General features: G+C 34.8%; 3 protein-coding genes across 4 annotated transcripts; 1 reads left to right on the plus strand and 2 right to left on the minus strand.

Annotated features, from left to right (window-relative positions):
* The first annotated feature begins 1,625 nt into the window (after positions 1 to 1,625).
* On the plus strand, positions 1,626 to 3,901 carry LOC114731378 (uncharacterized). Its single transcript, XM_028918532.1, has 3 exons — positions 1,626 to 1,788; positions 3,172 to 3,279; positions 3,461 to 3,901. Exons 1-3 carry the CDS (start codon positions 1,726 to 1,728, stop codon positions 3,677 to 3,679), a joined length of 390 nt encoding a protein of 129 aa, XP_028774365.1. The 5' UTR covers positions 1,626 to 1,725; the 3' UTR covers positions 3,680 to 3,901.
* Positions 3,902 to 5,038: 1,137 nt separating this feature from the next.
* On the minus strand, positions 5,039 to 7,192 carry LOC114731362 (uncharacterized). Its single transcript, XM_028918507.1, has 2 exons — positions 6,904 to 7,192; positions 5,039 to 5,484 (listed from the first exon to the last, which is right to left on the minus strand). The coding sequence occupies exons 1-2, from the start codon at positions 7,026 to 7,028 to the stop codon at positions 5,235 to 5,237; spliced, it is 375 nt and encodes a 124-aa protein (XP_028774340.1). The 5' UTR covers positions 7,029 to 7,192; the 3' UTR covers positions 5,039 to 5,234.
* A 1,101-nt stretch (positions 7,193 to 8,293) lies between these two features.
* Positions 8,294 to 18,241, minus strand: LOC114731361 (citrate synthase, mitochondrial-like). 2 transcript variants are annotated; one of them, XM_028918506.1, is made up of 20 exons: positions 18,148 to 18,241; positions 17,755 to 17,821; positions 17,554 to 17,616; positions 17,046 to 17,087; positions 16,496 to 16,561; positions 16,280 to 16,345; positions 16,040 to 16,153; positions 15,829 to 15,892; positions 13,001 to 13,083; positions 12,573 to 12,622; positions 12,418 to 12,495; positions 12,143 to 12,271; positions 11,991 to 12,033; positions 11,757 to 11,843; positions 10,253 to 10,357; positions 9,762 to 9,869; positions 9,593 to 9,643; positions 8,999 to 9,072; positions 8,855 to 8,906; positions 8,294 to 8,540 (listed from the first exon to the last, which is right to left on the minus strand). In XM_028918506.1, exons 2-20 carry the CDS (start codon positions 17,803 to 17,805, stop codon positions 8,442 to 8,444), a joined length of 1,425 nt encoding a protein of 474 aa, XP_028774339.1. In that variant the 5' UTR covers positions 17,806 to 17,821; positions 18,148 to 18,241; the 3' UTR covers positions 8,294 to 8,441. The 2 variants fall into 2 exon arrangements, with proteins under 2 accessions (XP_028774339.1, XP_028774338.1); XM_028918505.1 differs by having other exon boundaries at positions 18,093 to 18,193.

The following is an 18,241-nucleotide window of genomic DNA, read 5'->3' on the forward strand; positions in this document are numbered from 1 at the left end:
TAATTTAGGAGTTAACATTAGTTCAATATGTAAGTCTTGTTTTATATATCTATCAATTTTTTCTCAAATTAACCCTATTGATATTTTCTTAATAATAATCAAGTAAGACAGGGAGAGAAAATTAAGAAAGATATTTAAGATATTTAAAAAAAATCATATTAACTAATTTAACTAACATTTTTAATCTATTTAAATTAGTTAGTTATATTTTAAGAAATATTACTTTGAAAGGGGATGGGTCCCACAAATTGGTATGACCAAGTAGCATCCCCTCTCCTCCCCGGCATTTAACTGTCCATTTGCCAAACCCGCTCGATTGTATTTTCTTTTTCTCCCTTCTCAATGCTGCAAACGGCGCCATAGACGGTGCCACCACACTGTACAAGATCCCCTGTTTACAATTTTCTCAGATACAAATTTTCTTTATCGACATGGTAGCGAGAGGGAGAGCGGATGGAATTGGACCGGAGGGGCAGTGGAGTATAAGGCAGCGGAGAGAAGCCGCTTCCCTAAACTCTGTCACTCTTCATGTCCATTTCATAGCCCACATGTGTTAAATTACCCAAGACCTTTATCAAAGAGACTTGCAGATTTAACTCAGTTAGCCTGAAAGACTCCATCTCCCTAACCAAGTTTTCAGTCACAAATTTTATCTAAGGATGACTGATCTCTATTTAGGGACTGGAGAGTGGCTATAGTTTTGTTTGTCCTTGACCAAATTATAATTAATCCCTATAGTTAATAGATACAGCATGACTTTAACGAATATCCCTATACTTTTAACAAATTTTGGTTTTGATTTGTATGTTTAAATTTAGACAAGTTCTTAAGAAATTATTGGGATCAAAACCAATGATTTGAAATTATAAGAATTAAAATCAAAGTTCAATCAAATTGTAAAGACTAACAATGATATTAATCTAGTGATAGCACTACCTGTCATGTTTGGATGAGATTCAAACTCAAACCTGATATTGATATATTTGTGTGCATGTTGTTTAATTGTATAAAATAAAAAACCAATAATATTAATCCTAAAATAAATTAAGAATGCCTTGGGTGTGTTGAGTGGATTAGAAAAACAAAGCCCTCTATGATTTTAGAAATACTCAAACACCCATTAAGCCTATAAGTTATCCTGATGCTTAAAACTATAGTTTAGTTTTAAAAGTAAATATGTGAAAGGAATTTTATTTCAATTTGCATGAAAGTATTTTTTTTTAAAGTGATTATGAGGGTTTTAAACTCCTCCCCAAACTACAAAATTACTTCTCAAAATTAATTCAAATGCCTTCCTAATCCAGCTTTTACTCATATGATGAGAGTACCTAGCTACGCTTGTTCAATGCGCACCCTTGTGTTCTTTCTTTGTACCATTTTAATTATTACATTAACTTATATCCATTTTAATAATTAATAATTTATTCTCATAAAAATCAAAATCTATTTATTTTTAAATTTTTTAAATATATTTTCCAAAAGTTAATCTCACATCGGCTCTCATGCGTAGATATGAAAACATAGGTCTGGGTTAACGGTTTGACACCGTTTGGACGTGTAACGTGTTCGTGTTAAACAGTTTGACACCGTTACGCATCCCCTGGGAGTCCTCCCCTCCGTTACCCCAACCGAAGCAAGCCGAGAAGGCGGGACGTGAAACCACGCGCTTCCCTCCGAATAAAGATCTCCCAATTCCCTTCCGTTCCATATTCCGAATCTAAATCCATGGCAGAAGAAGGCAAACCCGATGCCCAACTCTTTCAGCTTCTTTCCACTCTTGTTCAGCAGGTATGATGTTCCCATCTTTTGATTCACTGTGCGCCAAATATGATTCCGTATTGGCTTAGATTTACTGGCTTATACTTGTGGTATGCTAATGGATTTCGATTCCTGGGTATGAGAAAAAGCAATTATTTTCGTCTTCGTCTTGGTGATGAAACCATTCCGTTTCACGGGATATCAAACTCGCATCCTTTATAAAACACCCGCAGAGGAATAGTTTCGTAATCGCAGCGAAAGATTTTATTTTTATAATTTATTATTTTATGCGTCTATTTTGTAGGGTGTTTTAGGGATACAAGTGAATTGCCAGAATTGTGTTTACATTGCCATTATGTTTCCTTTATGGTGAAATTCAACTTCCTTATGTGCGGATTAAGATTTATCTTCTGAGCATGGGTAAGCAGAATTGATCTATTATGCATCTGACGTTGCTCACAGTCATTGTCGATGCTTGTGTAATTTCTTGGAATGTGGTGCCTGAGCCATACTATTGTGAAATCTTCAACTCCTTTCCTTGTAGCCGACAACTGTGAATTAATTGAGGAGAAACACATGTATAGTAATAATGGATGTAGTAATATGTATCGGTTTTGCAGGATAGATACAAGTGATAACATACATGGTTGGACAAATAAAAACGGGTGACTATCCTTAATGCCATGAACAAGGGTATTGTATGGAGCCAATGTTGGATAATCTGCATGTTCTTTTGTTCACCAGCCATTGATGTTTTCAAATCTCACAAATTTATGATATAGGACAGAAAGTAGATGAGCTTTAAAGTTGGCATGTCTGCTTAAAATTGGCAATTGGCAAATGTTTTGAAATAAGCAGTTGATTTATGTTAATCTTGTTTGGTTTGAACAAGTGAATTGAAGAGCAGTACTGTGGATGCTGTACAAAAGACAACAAAAATAGAAATCTAAAATTTTTACTGTAACTATGAAATACTGAACATCTTTTAACATCATAACGATGAACTGCATGTAATCTTTTGCAGTATGTGCTACTAATCTTCCTTAGCGGTAATACTGCATGAAAATGATTGAATAACATTTTGTGGTGCATTTCAAGTAAATATTTTTCCGGCATTCCCTGCTTTCTTTTCTGAATTTGACTTCGTCCCCCTCGTTAGTATTAAAAAGATACTTTTTTAAGACAATATAAATTGTAGCTTATGTTTCAGGTTAGCTTATGGTTCAGGTTTAGTGGTTTATATTTTGAATCAAGTTTGCATATGAATATAATACATCTTCAGCATCTCTTGATTGGTTCACCTTCACGATATGATCCCTTGCGTCCATGCTGCATAAAGTTGGATGTCAAACTTCTGCAGAGATATTGTGGAGTCATGAAGGGTAATTAAGCATTTCATGGTAATCTGTATAGGTGGAAGCATTAACGAACGAAGAAGAGGTTGAACTCCGCTCAAAAATTGAAGCTCTTGGATTAGAGGTCACAAAAGTTCCCTCAAAGTCAAACCAGCCGCTTGATGAGGTAATTTTGACTCTACCATAATTACTTGAAATTCTATAACTGTTTATGTGAATTTGACAGCAAACAAATGTACAGAGAACCTTTACAAGGCTTTTCTGGTCTTGATTTGATTAATATAATTTCTCCTTTTGAATTAACTAACATTTTTAGGTTTCTATTTTCAATTCTTGTCTATATGTAGTTGGCAATAGCTGAACAGTTGGATAAATTGTCAGCAAAAATAGATGATGTGGATGAGATGATATCATCAGCCATGGCTGCAGATCCACAAGTGCAATCACTTTTGAGCGGTACAGCTGATGTGTGGATGCCAGTTATAACTGCTACCTCCGAGGAAAGACGTAATTTTACAACTTCTTTAGGAGACAAGACACCAACCGATGCTGAAACTTCTAAGTAGTTTTTTTTTTAAAAATAAATTATATATATAAATAATTTCTTTAATGTATGCCATTTTAGTGAAAGAATAATGCTTTTATGGTTATGGTCTCATGGCGCTGTTTATTATTCAGTTCTATATTTTGATTCAGGGATGATTCTAGTATAAATTGAATATCCCTGACTTTTGTATCATTTAACACTCAGGATGCAAGTTTTCATCTTGGAGAGAATGTTTATTTTATTTTATGTTTTGAATGGATGAAGTTGAAACAAAATTACACGAACAATCGAGGGCAGACGCTTTGATATGGAATCAATTTGGGAAGACCAAGATTGAAATTTCATGTTAAAAACTTAACAGCATACGAATTATATGTACTTATGTGATTTTTCGGTTTTAAATATAGGATTAGTTTAAGGATTTGTTTTGTCTCCTTCATTAGTATTTTTTTTCTTCCTGATTACACTTCTTTATTTCTTAATTTTTGTTACTCCGTATCTTCCACATTTAATATTCTCTTTTCGAAGATTTTTTTTAGGGCAAATGAAACATTTTTATATAATAATAATAATAATAATAATAATAATAATAATAATAATAAAAAATGGCTAATTTGAATGATAAGTGTATAATTATTTGATTAGAGTATATATTTGTCATGGATGTTGCTCTACAAACATACATTTCTTTTCAATTTATTTGGGCGAGCCTATACTTTTTCAATTAAAGTATATATTTGTCATTTATTATCAAAAAGTCATGCATTTATAGTATCTCATTTAAAATATTAATATCGAGCTTCTTTTTCAAATAAAAAATAAAAAGAGGCTACCCCTTTTGCATTATATTTTACTATATGGCAGCGTTGACTCATGCTGTGCTTTTTCATAAGCATTAAGGAGGTTCCACAGTTCTAAGTCGAACACTACTGTGATGTGATGGTGTAATTTACAGAGGAAGGTCCAGTTCTCTCCCTGCTAGAATTCCTCGGAAGTTCAAATTAAAATTTTTAATTACCAGAACAATATCCTATTATTATATGGAGTGGAAACGTTTTAGTTTATACTCCGTCACTTATTATAAAATCCAAATAATCATGTCGCTAACAAAAAAAAAAACATATTGGTTGGTTTAAAAAAACTACTAAAATTAATTAAAAGTAATAAATGGATAAGAAATATATTTTTCTTTTGAAATATGCCCGTATTTATAAGTGGTGGGTGTGAGTGAAAAAAAAAAAGTTGAAAGAGAAGGTGAGAAAAAAAGATAATGACAGAAAGTATATTAATTAAGGGCAAAGTGGGAAAAAAAAAAAAAACACAATTATTATTTAGACAAACCTAAAAAAAAAATCTTATAAAAAAAGGCAAACCAATTAAAAAATTGAATCTTATGAAAGAAGGACGGATATAGTATCTTTGTAGTACTATAATCTTCCATCATGAGTTACGCACAATATAGAGCGAATTTTATAGTACGCGTTAAACACGTATTGGATCAAAAACGTTTCATGCCATGTCCAACAATTTTAACGAAACTGATAATTACAAAGAAAGCTTGATACACACGAAACCTATTTGGGTGAAGCTACACTCACAATCAGACCGATGAGCCACATTACAGTGGATCCGATAAGCCAACAAAAGAAGAGAAATGCCAAGGCTCCAGCCAGAATTGTAAGCAATGGGGGTCCCTCCGAACTGTTACTTGTCTTTTCACCTTCTTCATTAGGTGTTTTTCCATTGCCAGAACCAGATGCAGAGTTCGCTGCAGAAACTCTCACATGTCTCTGACTTATTTGTGATCTTGTGAGACCATCAAACCTAGGAAAAAACAAGGCCCAAATGAATACAAGTAAAACTAAATTTTTGAGGGGGGTTGGTGTATGTTTTGAGAATGGAGGAAGATTTAATGTAATTTCAACAAAACTTCAAGTGGAATTCTGCATAATTTACACTTTGTTTTCAAAGGAAGGTCATGTAAACTTTTAAAGAAAAGAGAGGTCTGTGTGATTTTGGTGATATTCTGAGGAGGGTTATATTAGTCTTGAAGTGTAGTCAAACATCGCCATTACAAAACTACTAAGCTCTGAACACTGGATTTGCTTGGTTAACTTCTAAAATCTAAAATCTTCAGAGTTATCAACTAATGGAGGCATAAGACTAATCCAATATTCTGAGCTCAATTTTCAGCAGAACCGCGATGCAAAATTCCTCATAGAAACAAACAGCTCCCTTGTGTAACATGTACCAACATCGCACTCACTAAAGAATCTTGTTTTGAACACAAGGGCGAAGATCATTTTTCTTTTTTCTCAACTCATTCCAAAACCATGTACTGCAAGCTTGTTAAGATCATACTTGAACAGAACAAACACCTGATTTTGCTCTTCCTCAAACACAAGATAGCGTATTGCAGCCATCAATCATAAAGCAAAACAAGTGCTATAAATCCCATAGCCTCTCACAAGTGCTTAGCATCGACAGATATGTATATATATAGTCCGCAGCTTGAACACTTAGGCATAGTGTTCCTTAAAAGTTCTTGGTCATAAGCTCAAGTTCCAATCTGGCTAGGCCAGTGAGGTAATGACCTCAAGCTTCAATCCCAGTAAATCAAAGATAGTGAGTTTTCTCATTATAATTAAGAGAAATGGCACTGTCCAATTTTTAATACCTCCATCTCTTGATCTTCAATTAATAACAACAACTCCCAAGCTCCCATAATACATGTTCTGCGACCTTCTTGTTCATATTTTCTCTCCTTCTATTCTTCACTTACATGAAGATCTTTGAAAATGTTATAGAAACGGTTTTAAACTTTTATTATGGAAACGTAAGTGTCTGGTATTTTCCTGATATTTATGGATAAGCAATTAGCCCAAATTTCCTGTACATGCAACTGCTTCTCATTTTCTCTTTGATTCCAAGAAGTATGATGGACCAAGTGACTATATCCATGGATAATGGGGTAAACCGCAAAAGTATTACAGTCTCCTAATTACTATATCCTCACATATCTTAGCATGAAGAACAACGATGGCAGTTACGATAGTCATAATTAAGATTGCAAATTTAAACTGACAAGTGATAACTCTTGGTCTACAAAATGTAGCTGTGACATGCATTAGCGGATGAACTGAAGAATTAAAGTCCAAGAACGAGGATGGAGAAATCAGAAGACAGATCTACCCGAGCAAGCAAGAGAGGCAAAACAGAAAGAGAACTAAGAAATGCATGAACCTGAGCCTGGAAGATACTGAAGAAGCCCTGGTACAGAGTTTAATGGCGTCAATCGTGGGAATTAAAGCTCTTGGAGGAAACCCTAACATTACATTAGCTGGTCTTGCAGCCGATAGCGAGGCCATTTCCGTTTCACTCGAAGTGTTTGTTTTCAGTTTTCACTTCAAGATTCTTTTTTTTTTTTGGCCAAACCTTCATTTCGAGATTCTGAAGTCCGATCAAAGCCTCACATGTCATTCATCGAAATTTGTGCATAAAGCCCTCTTAACTGCCATGTTTGTTTGTGTGTGATAATTGGTAAATTATGGGCATATTCTTCCATTTCTGCGCGACATGAAAGTGATTCCCTATGTTTCAGATACATCATGAGTATACGACGACGTCCATATATTGGCAAATTTTATCTTTTTATTTATACGCAGCCCCGCATTCTCACAAATACTAGTTTTATATATAAATAACTTTCAACATATTTCACACAGATAAAAGATTTTTTAAACCTTATTAATTTTCGTTTAAAATTCAACAACTTTTTAATTTTATCCCTATTTAATACGTATTATACCTCATAAATAAATACAACATAATAATAAATAAAAAGTAAAATTATACATCCAAATAAAAAATTTCTCTCAGTTTCTTATAAATAGGATAAAAAAATATATTCTTTCTCTGTCTTGTAAACATGATCAGAAGAGTATGCATTTATTTTTTATTATATAATTAACAAGAAAGTGATAAATTATAATTATACCCAGGCCATTCATTCTATCATTTAGGTTCTACGTAACTGATGCAGATCAAATTATCATATTAAATCTAATTACTTGTGTTATTATATTTTTTTAAAAAATATTTTTCTCCATATATATGCTATCCAGTTGTTACGGATATGGAAAGATTTGAATCACCTATACCCTCTAGTTTGTAAATAGTACAACTCCTTGTTTTTTTATATTATATTATTTATATGTGTGTGTATGTACATTGGTAGTATTTATTCTACATTTTTCAGAATAAAACGCAGTATGACCCAGTAAAATCAATTGAACTGAAATAGGGCACAAAAGACTAACATGATGAACCACTATTCATTTCCTCATTGAAAGAGAGGTAACTTTGTGCTCAAGGCCTCGAACAGATTTTTTTTTTTGGGGGTAATCAAGTGAGAATAATTTATTTATATGTTTTTTTTATAATCTATTATTAACTTCCATTTTCCGTATTTTGCATCTATTATGTACAGATAAAATAGGCCACTTAATAGTAAGCTACAAATGAAATCTGGCGATTAATCATTTACACAAGTGAATAAACCAAGAACAGGAATATTTCCTTTATTTGATGTTACCTCGAAGTTAAATCTGTTGGGGGGGGAGAAAATCCCCTTTTCACCTAAATCCAAAACCTTTTGGATACCTCAACTGAACAGAGAAAAAAACAAAAAATCCCTCAATGAATTTGCACCAAATTTTCAATTTTACACCAACCTCCATCTTCTCTGAGAAATTCCATCTTCAGAAAAAATGTTTAATATTTCAGGATGATGAAGCTTTCGCAGATAATTCCTCAAGTTTCTCCAATGTAACACTTTTGGGCCTTTCAAGTGGCATCCCAAGGGCGCGGTCCCATATCAGCTGAAATAGACAGAAACAGCATTTTTTTTTTTTTGTTTCAGAAACTTCAAGACACCAATAAAGAATAAATTGATAATCAGGTCCCTAAGTTGTTATATTTCTTCAGTTTTGCTAAAAAATTAATCAGTGCATGATTAAATATCTAAAAATAGCAAAATCATCACATGCTAACCCTTTTGGTATCTCTGACATTTGACATGTGTTCATGTAATATACTAGTAGAGATTAACTAGTGCAATCACCAATCTTTGGAAGTTATTTAAGGGCTAAAACAATCTGGGAACAAGAATAGTTGACAAAATAGTATGACGAACCTGAGGACCAATTCCAAAACTCCTTGAGACACCAAAGAGAACAGTGTAATAGCTGTCCAAAATGATTAAAGGGCATTATAATCATCCTTAATTGCATCATAACAAATATCTCAAGCTGAACATCTTGTATCAGTGACACCATACCTCTCCTCAGTTAAGCCAAAGTAGTTCAATAGTACACCACTGTGAGCATCAACATTAGGCCATGGATTCTTAACCTGCACGATTGGAAAACATGAAGTCAACAATCAGAAGAATATCCTGTGCTTGGTAGCCAGGCACTACTCAGTAGAATTTCGATATCTAATGACAAAATGGAGAACAGAAAATAAAAATGAAAATCGAAGCAGCATGCGCCACATAACTGAAGTTTTTTAAGGGTCAAAGGAACCACAAGGACCAAATATAAAGTGATTTTGCGTTGATGGGACAGTGCTAACAATTCTAAACAGCTCAATAAAGGCCTGAAGTCCCATAATATAATATGCAATAAAAGCTCAGATTAAATTAGGAGTCTTTTCTTCCCTCAGGCGTTGTCCAAAGCCTGTTCTGTTTTCGGCTAACCTTACAAACAAGTATTATTCTGTCAACGTTGAGCAGCCAAGCATGTATTCAATTCATAAATTTATCATAACTGGGAGTAGATGGCTAGATGCAAAATATGCACAAATGATTTCGCATTTAATGAAAAATAAGATGATATCTTCCATAGGATTTTGTTTAGTTTTTTAACTTTACCTTGCCTAACTGAGTGAGAATGGGAGGCACAACCTCTTTCAGCTTGGATACCTGCAGCGATCACAAAGCGAAGTTAAATCAAGCAGATTTTTTGCAAATAAGCCTCAGTTTTGCATTTAGAAGGCACCCCCTAATTAACACAATCAAATTAGGGAAGAAGTGGTATAACCAGCAGGAACAGTGGATCATCAGGCAGATGCTTCAAGGCAAATTCCCTCTGGCATGTGTATCTTGGGTCTGTTTTGCGCAGGACTCCATGTCCATATCCAGGTATAACCTGCAAATTCAAAAAGCAAGAGTCAACCCTATCAAGTAGCCAAGCGTTTCTAAAGAAAAATTTAAATACGAGACAGTAAATCTGAGTTTAGCAAAAATCTTTGAGTGCAAGCAGATACATATTAATATTTGAGAAATTCTTATTGGCGGGGATAGACAAAATCTATAGCTCCAGATGCATATGACAAAGAGCCTTACTGCCCATCAGCTAACAAATCCTTTAATGTAGACAGGTCAAAGTGTTGAATGAAATTCCTTTTTAATTTGTTTTGTGCGCAGCCATGAACAGTGTATGTTCACACAGAAAAGCATGCATCCTAGATTCATTTGAAGAATAATAAAAAGACTTAAAAACTCTTCGTTGAATGCGACTCACTACATTACCTGACCACTATTCAATGTTTTGTGAACATAGTCTTTCAATTGTTCTGTACTTATGTGCGGAGTTCCAAACTCCTGAACAACATGTCTGATCCAACGCAAAACCTCCTGAAACCCCAAAATAGTGAAGAATAAGGTAACCAAAATCAATAACATATAAGCAGAGGCAGAGACGAGCCATGATCATAATAATTTTTCAACTTGATATGATTTGGGGGGAAAAAAAAAAAAATCAAGACATCGGAGCAAGCACTAGTTTACTTCTATAGTTGGGAAAGCAAAGATTATGAAGTTCAAGCATCGTGCTTCTACTAAAATAGATGTAAGGATCTAGATGCATTTAAAAAAAAAAAAAAAAATTAAATTCATATCCCAGAATACTTTGATAATTAATGGCCCATTGTGAAAAATTTTGTCAGGCTTGAAGCATGGATAAAGCATGATTGGCTCATGCTTATAGAATTTTTAAGTCTCATTAAACAGGAAATAATAGTCTTTTGTAGAAATAGAAGTTACTGACTAGAAAGGCCAAAAGGAAAAAAAAAAAAAAACCAAAAGAAAAAAGAAGAACAAAACAAAACAAAAAAATTGAGGACAAGTAATCCACTGAAAATCTAGAACATGAGAGTAAAGAGTCACTAGATCAGGAGCTTTCTAACTTTGTAATTCGACCAGGCACAACCCCTTACAAAAGGACCACTGACTGACGCCTAATTTTTAAGTTTCTGGGGGAAGCAAACTAAGTGGAGACACACGATTTTGCACTTTTAAAAAATTAGTCAAGAATGTGAGATATGCATGACTGTTCACATTCTTAACCAATTATAGTACTGCAATAGCTAGCAAAAGAAAGCCAATACTGCAGAAAACTGGGGCTAGAAAATAACAGTACAGAGACTTTCCAGCAGAAAAAAATAAATTTAAAAAAAAAAAAAACTAACTGGGTTTTTGGTATGCTGCAATGGACATAAGGAAATCGGAATGGAAATATGAATGGGAGAGGGAGTGGGAATGCAAGAGTATTTTTGCTATGCATGGGAAAAAAAAAACAGAAAAGAAAAGAAGGAAAGGGTACACTTTTCCAAATAATAATTGGTATCGCAGAAATAAAGAAATAGAATTAATAATGATATTAAAAAATAACCCTATACATAAAAAGTACGAAACTTATGGGATGCATGGGTTAAGGACAAGACGGCCTTTTTCAACTTCATTCCCCCATGTTCAGTGCAATTCCTTAGATGTAATGATGTAATAAATTTTGGCTCAAAAGCATTCCATGGAGTAACTCTGGGAATTCCATTCCCATGTACCAAACCAAGGATTGCTCCAATGTTTCTCCTTTTCCCTTTCCTTCCTTATCTTTTCATGTAAGCCAAGCACAGGAACAGGACATTTCAAAACAGCAGAAGATGAAAAACATTCAAAAGAAAAAGGCATGCACACAAGTGCACCCGCACATGTGTGAAAGAGAGAGAGTAGAAGATATATAAATAAATAGAGCAACCTGATTGGCTAAGCCATGAAGTGGGCCAGCTAAACCATTCAGAGCAGCTGCAAATGCAAGGTAAGGATCTGAAAGTGGACTACCAACCTGGATTGAACATTAAGGTTAATTAAATAAAAGAAAGAAACAGATGCTTCAACAAAAAAGGTCTTCATTAATTATTAAAAGTTTATATCATCGCACAAGCTTCAGAATTAGAATAGAATGAGAACATAAATAACAAAGATGACTTACTAGGTGGGCGGCATGAGCACTAACATTCCCTCCTTCATGGTCACTGCAATCCGGTTTCAACCAAAGTGTTAAGCAGTAAAACATTTGGTGGTAATTTGAACAAAACTTTATAATACATCATAACCACAGTATATCCCAATGGAGAAACAAACCTATGGATGGTGATATACAGCCTCATAAACTCGAGCATTTTTGGATCATCAAATCCCAACATGTGGGAGTAGTTTCCACCATAATCCAAAGAATCATCCATTGGTATGAATTTTCCATCCTTATATTTCCTTTAAGAAATACAAGAACACATTAATTAATCCAATCACAAGAAAGGTAGAAGAAGTTCTGTAAACACATTGATCAATATCACCTCATAACTTGCCCAAAGCAATTTGATTAAGTAGCAATGATGAGGATTATACGATTTACATACCTTCTATAAACATAAGCAGCAACTGCTGGGACACGAGCAATCAAATTCATGCAATCCTCATAAGCTGGCTCCCAATACCTATATCAACATATCTGCTACTGTAACTTTTAAGAGGTATCACAAGTTTTGAAGAAAAAAGAAATTCAGAAGCTCACTTTGATTTGGCAATCCCACTCTCATATGCCTTCTGAAATTCACTCTGAACCTGGAAGATGGAATGAATGAATGCAAGTCATTTCTCTGCCCTTACAGAAATAATTATTGGCATCTCACGCATATCAGTTTCCCGATATATGTAGTCCTGTCTGATCCAAGTTTACCTTTTATAGCTCATCACTATTATAAACATATTAGGATACAAAGTACAACATAAAGCATACACCATTTTCCTGAATAGAAACATCATAAAATTCAATACTCAAAAGGTCTATTGTTCACACAGACAGACTATTTACTAGCATATTGCAAATGTCCCATCCAGCAGGTCATATTACAATACAAGTGCATAACAACACATGTATTAGCTCAGAAAGAAAAAGCAATTCAGTTTTCACATAACTCAAAATGAAATACGCCATTCAACCTGAAGAGCCATGACACCAGTAGCAAACTGAGTCATTGCATGAGCTTCAACAGGCAGGGCATCAATAGCCTTAAAAGCATAATCTGCAAGGCAAAATACAGATCCACGTTAAATGCCTTTTTGTCACGTCAAGGCTTAAGTCAAAGTATTATTAACACTCTTATCAATAAACTGGCAGAAAAATGTTATAGTAACCCAAGACCATAGGGGGAAAAATTAGACACGTGAGAAGGATACAAGTGACACATAAGTGAAGAGCAGACCTCAACAGCAGACATGATACATTAAAGAATGTGGAGATCAATATATTAATCAGGAGAGATTTGCCTTTATTTATTTCCTTTTATTTCACAGCCTTCATTATGTACATAGTCAGACCAACGATTTTATTCCTCCCCCCCCCCCACCCACCCCCAAAAAAAAAAAAAAATCCCCCTTAGATTGCGTCTCTGTGATTAACACGTACCAGGTAAATATTGTGATTTCATCCCATCAATAATATACAAGCATTTTCAGATCTTCATGCTAGCAAAACATGAATACCATAATATTTAAGTTTACATGTGCAGTTACATTGTAAATGAGATTGTTTTAAGGCCATACATTTGTGCAATAGTGCGGAAAACAGGGAAAAGTATCATTTGGCTAAAAAAAAAACAAAGAGAGCAGTGAGTGAAGCACGTTCTAAAGCATACGAGGAGTTTTATAAGGAGTTAGGAACAAGGGTGGGGAAAAGGAATATTTACAAGATTGCGAAGCAAAAAGAGAGGAAAAAGAGAGATTTGGACCAACTGAGGTGTATAAAGCATGAAGAAGGTAAAGTTCTAGTTATTAATAGAAGTATTAAAGACAGATAGGAGGCTTACTTTTACAAGTTGTTTAATGAGGGAAGCGAATGTTCGACTCGGAACTTGGAGGACTTACTAATTAGCAAAGATGATCGGATTTTGGATTTTTACTGCAAGACTCGCATCGGAGAAGTTAAGGCAACTCTCAAGAAAATGGACAATGGTAAAGCCATTAGACCTGATGGTATTCCTATTAAAATTTGGATATGTTTAGGCGAGGAGAGTGAATTGTGGCCCACCAAGCTTTTTCATGAAATTTTACGCTCCAAAAATATAATGAATGCATGGAGGAAAAGGTCTTTAGTTCCTATTTACAAGAATAAAAAAAATATTCAGAACTGTGCAAGCTATAAAAGGATAAAACTTATGAGCCATCTGATGAAGTTATGGGAAAAGTAATTGAACGTAGGTTGAGGTTGAAGACTTTTATTTCAGAGAACCAATTTGGATTTATGCAAGGGAGATCCACAGCTGAACCAATTTATTTACTAAGGGGGTTAATAAAAAGATAAAAGAATAAAGGAAGGGATTTACATATGGTTTTTATTGACTTCGAACAAGCTTATAATCCCGTGCCAAGAGAAATACTTTGGAAGGTTTAGGAAAAGAAAAGTGTACGGGTTGCTTATATCAAAGCCATACAAGATATATATGAGGATGTAACTACGAGTATTAAGATTGGCCTATATCAGGGATTTTCTTTGAGTCCTTATTTGTTTAATATTGTTTTGGACGTTCTAACTGAGTTTATTCAAGAAAAAATCAATAAATGCATGTTTTGCGTGGATGACAATCCTTATGGTTGAATCAAGTGAAGAGATTAACTTTAGACTGGAGTTATGGAGAAGGACTTTGGAGTCAAAAGGTTTTCACTTGTGCAGAAACAAAACAGATTATACGTATTGCAATATTGGGGAGAGGCAAGGCAATAGTGATTTGGACATGAAGTTGGAGATCAAATCATTCCTCAACTATCAAAGTCCAAACATCTAGGATTCATTATACATGAGGATGATGAAATTGATGAAACGTTTTTCATAGAACACAAGTTGGTTGGTTAAAGTGGAGGAAGGCTACCAGAGTTATTAGCGATAAGAAGGTACCTGAGAAACTTAAGGTTAAATTTAATTGGACTGCTATAAAACCACCTATATTGGATGGTAGTAAATATTGGGTGGTGAAGGGAAAACAAGAGCATAAAGGTGGGGTAGCAGAAATGAGAATGTTGAGATGGATGTGTAATCATACAATAAAAGATAAAGTTCGAAATGAAAATCTGAGACCAAGAGTAGGTATGGTGCCTATTGAAAAGAAAATGGTTGAACATCGCTTGAAGTGGTTTGGGCATATGCAGAGAAGGGATAGATCAGACAGTGTGGAGTCTCATAGAAAGGGTCAGAGGAAGATCAAGAAGAACGCCTAATAAGGTTATTGAACAAGACTTCCTGATCAACAACATAAGGACTTGGTTGTTAAAAGAACATAATGACGTCGTGCAATTCATGTAACCAATCCTACTTGGTGAGATAACCCTAGTTGTTGTTGTGCATGTTACGTTGTACTTAGAAAGATGTGCATTTCCTCAAACAAGAACTATACATATTATTTTAAAACAAAAAAAAAAAATGGAGGCAGAATACAACAACAACAGAAATGAGACCCCAACACAAGATACCCCAGCTCAAACCATAAAAGCATGCCAATGCATCGTTATACCTAAATGTTCAAAATTTATTCTGGTTAATCTAATAGAAAATTGAACAAGGGGAAAGCAGATACATATTCTTTAAGAACTGCATATTCTGCATCCATGACAATGTGCTTTGGATCAATTTGTTTGCTCTTATATCTATATTAAGAAACTGGATGAAAAATCAATTAAAAGATCTAGAAAGCAACTAAAGCAATGCATTTAAGTCTAAAGGTTGAACTGATAAACAACTTGCAATCACTAAGTACTGTTTCAAGGGGGAAGGGAACCTGGGACAGCTGCACGACTTCGCAATTCCTGGGATAATGAATCTACTTGTGCTTTGCTTGGTATCTGGCACATAATGAAGAAATAAAGACCATTGTCAAGTTCCAACTCAAGCCCAAATATGATATGAAAACCCTATACAAGGGCATGGTATTTTATGTAAGACAATCTGAACTAATCACCCCAATTAGCTTAAGTAGAACTGTTGAATACCTTTCCTGTCAGTAGAAGCCAGAGAACAGCCTCAGGCAATGGCTCCCCACCAGGAACAGCAGCTGGAAGTGCTTTCTGACACTCAGGGATTGACATGCCTCTGAAGCGAATTCCCTAGAAAACAGAAGCAACCTGACCTCAAAGGTCCATTTAATAAAAAAATAGCAAGTCCAGAAGTTTATCAACTAGTCATTAGGAAGTTAAATAATTCATCAAAGCTGGATATTATTAGACGCATACCTCCTCCGGATCAACAGATGAGCCTAGCCACAACAAAGCTGTCATTCCTCTCATTCCACCAATAACCTTTCAATGGTGACAATGGACACAAACAGATTAGATCTTTTTCTCCAAACAATCTACTTGTTGACAAACAGAGACGAGTAAGGTGGAATAATAAAATATTGTTATCAATTTGGAACTTCATATCTGTAAGGGGGAAAAACCAAAATTTACCATATCAACGGTGGTCTTGCCCAATTCAACCTGTCCATAGTCTTTTTTCAGCTTCTTAACACGTTCCTGAAACCAGAACGTAAATATAAATACATATGGACAGAGATCAGAATGGAGTTCCGCCACATTCGAAAGTCAAGATGTCAACTAAAGTTCAACAAACTAAGCACGAAAAGTCAAAGCACATATGCACATCTTACTCTTCTCAACAATTAATCATCACAGGGGATTACAAGCTAGGTATAATACTGAACAACTAACTTAGAATAGAATGCAAATTGCAGAAATAGCAACATGTTCGTAAGAGCACAAGCAAGAATATAATATACCAGTACCTAGTACATGTTTTCAATTAAATAATAACTCAACCAAACAAAATATAAAGATCCCCTGCTTGATATATATAGGCATCATAAGTCAGAAAGATAGATCACACTTAAAAGGCACACAAAAATCAGGCCTAAAAGTAAGCAGAAAGGAAAGAAGCAAGAAGCATAAGTTATGCATCAAGCTGTCCAACACAAAATCAAAGATACGAAATGCCACAAACCTGTTGCTCGGGAATTAGCTCCTTCAACTCAGAATACAGATCCTACATGATAGAAAATAACTAGTATGAGCAGAAGCGGATGTAGACATAGTTCCAGAGAACAACTTCATCCAGCATTGTATGTCAAACTAAGAAAATTTCTTAATTCTTACACCAGGAATATTGAACTAACAACACTCGCTAGATAATGCAACATATAAACACGTTTAACAGAAAACAAGAATATCCTTCGAGTGTTTCAGAAGTCAATAACAAATAGCTGTGGCTCAAAGGCTCAATGTCAAGCGATAACTCTCAGAGCCCCATAATTGCCATACATGAAAATATCAACAAAGTCAGAAAATAGTATTTAAATAGTCTAGAGCCAATTCCGCAAGATTTCGAAATATCGCTCCTAGAATATGCATGATGTTCCCAATAAATCAATCCCAGTACATGTCGTCAACTTCAAGCACCGAAGACACCACAGAGAGAGAGAGAGAGAGAGAGAGAGAGAGAGAGAGATTACAAGTTTACTAGAGCTCTGAGTTTGAAGCAATCGAATTGAATTGGCGATGCTAGATTGTTGGCCCTGAAATGACAAGAATGTTTTTTCGACAGAAATTAGTCTCATATGCAATCATACAGCAAATGAACCCAGACAAAAGCATGAAAAAATTAATAAATTTCAACTCAGTCGAATTTTAAGGCTCCGCCGTTTCACACTCACCACGCGAGAGCGAAGCTTCGAAAGTGCAGAAACACTTCTGAAGAAAGCCATCTATAACCGCGACAACCTACAACAACTCTTCGAGCATTAACAAAGCATAGGGAATCAATATAGAAAAGCACATAACAAGAAGTTCAGCTCAACCATAAAAAATGAGAACAGATCATGAATGTAACAAAAACTTGATATTTCTTTAGAAGCGAAACTTCAATAAGCATGAGATCAGATCAAATACCGAAACCCAAAGAAAAGGAGATAACTAGAAAAGAGAGAAATGATCGAAGACTGATAAATGAGAATAAAAGATGAAATCAGAGCGAAAAATAAGCATCACATACCAGGATTCTGGGAATGGAAAATAAGGGGTTTGAACGAAAAATAGAAAAGAAGAACGCAGAGAGTAAAAGTCAGAGAAGTAACTAGTGCGAGAGATGTGGGATCAGCTACGACTACTCAGAATGAAGAGTACAATAAGAGCGTGTGATGC

The sequence above is a fragment of the Neltuma alba genome, unplaced genomic scaffold (genome assembly GCF_004799145.2).
Source record: "Neltuma alba isolate B1F8T4 unplaced genomic scaffold, ASM479914v2 tig00012824_pilon, whole genome shotgun sequence".
Lineage (NCBI taxonomy): Eukaryota > Viridiplantae > Streptophyta > Magnoliopsida > Fabales > Fabaceae > Neltuma > Neltuma alba.

What these genes read in the sequence shown, in the direction of transcription:
- LOC114731378 (XM_028918532.1), top strand. Translation starts at nt 1,726, where the DNA reads ATGGCAGAAGAAGGCAAACCCGATGCCCAACTCTTTCAGCTTCTTTCC. An exon ending in TTTCCACTCTTGTTCAGCAG is followed by an intron (nt 1,789 to 3,171) that starts GTATGATGTTCC and finishes TAATCTGTATAG; the next exon opens with GTGGAAGCATTAACGAACGA. An exon ending in CAAACCAGCCGCTTGATGAG is followed by an intron (nt 3,280 to 3,460) that starts GTAATTTTGACT and finishes GTCTATATGTAG; the next exon opens with TTGGCAATAGCTGAACAGTT.
- LOC114731362 (XM_028918507.1), bottom strand. Translation starts at nt 7,028, where the DNA reads ATGGCCTCGCTATCGGCTGCAAGACCAGCTAATGTAATGTTAGGGTTT. An exon ending in TCAGTATCTTCCAGGCTCAG is followed by an intron (nt 5,485 to 6,903) that starts GTTCATGCATTT and finishes GTTTTTTCCTAG; the next exon opens with GTTTGATGGTCTCACAAGAT.
- LOC114731361 (XM_028918506.1), bottom strand. Translation starts at nt 17,805, where the DNA reads ATGGCTTTCTTCAGAAGTGTTTCTGCACTTTCGAAGCTTCGCTCTCGC. An exon ending in AAGTCGTGCAGCTGTCCCAG is followed by an intron (nt 13,084 to 15,828) that starts GTTCCCTTCCCC and finishes TTTGCCTTGCAG; the next exon opens with ATTATGCTTTTAAGGCTATT. An exon ending in GTTTTGGAATTGGTCCTCAG is followed by an intron (nt 8,541 to 8,854) that starts GTTCGTCATACT and finishes TGTCTATTTCAG; the next exon opens with CTGATATGGGACCGCGCCCT.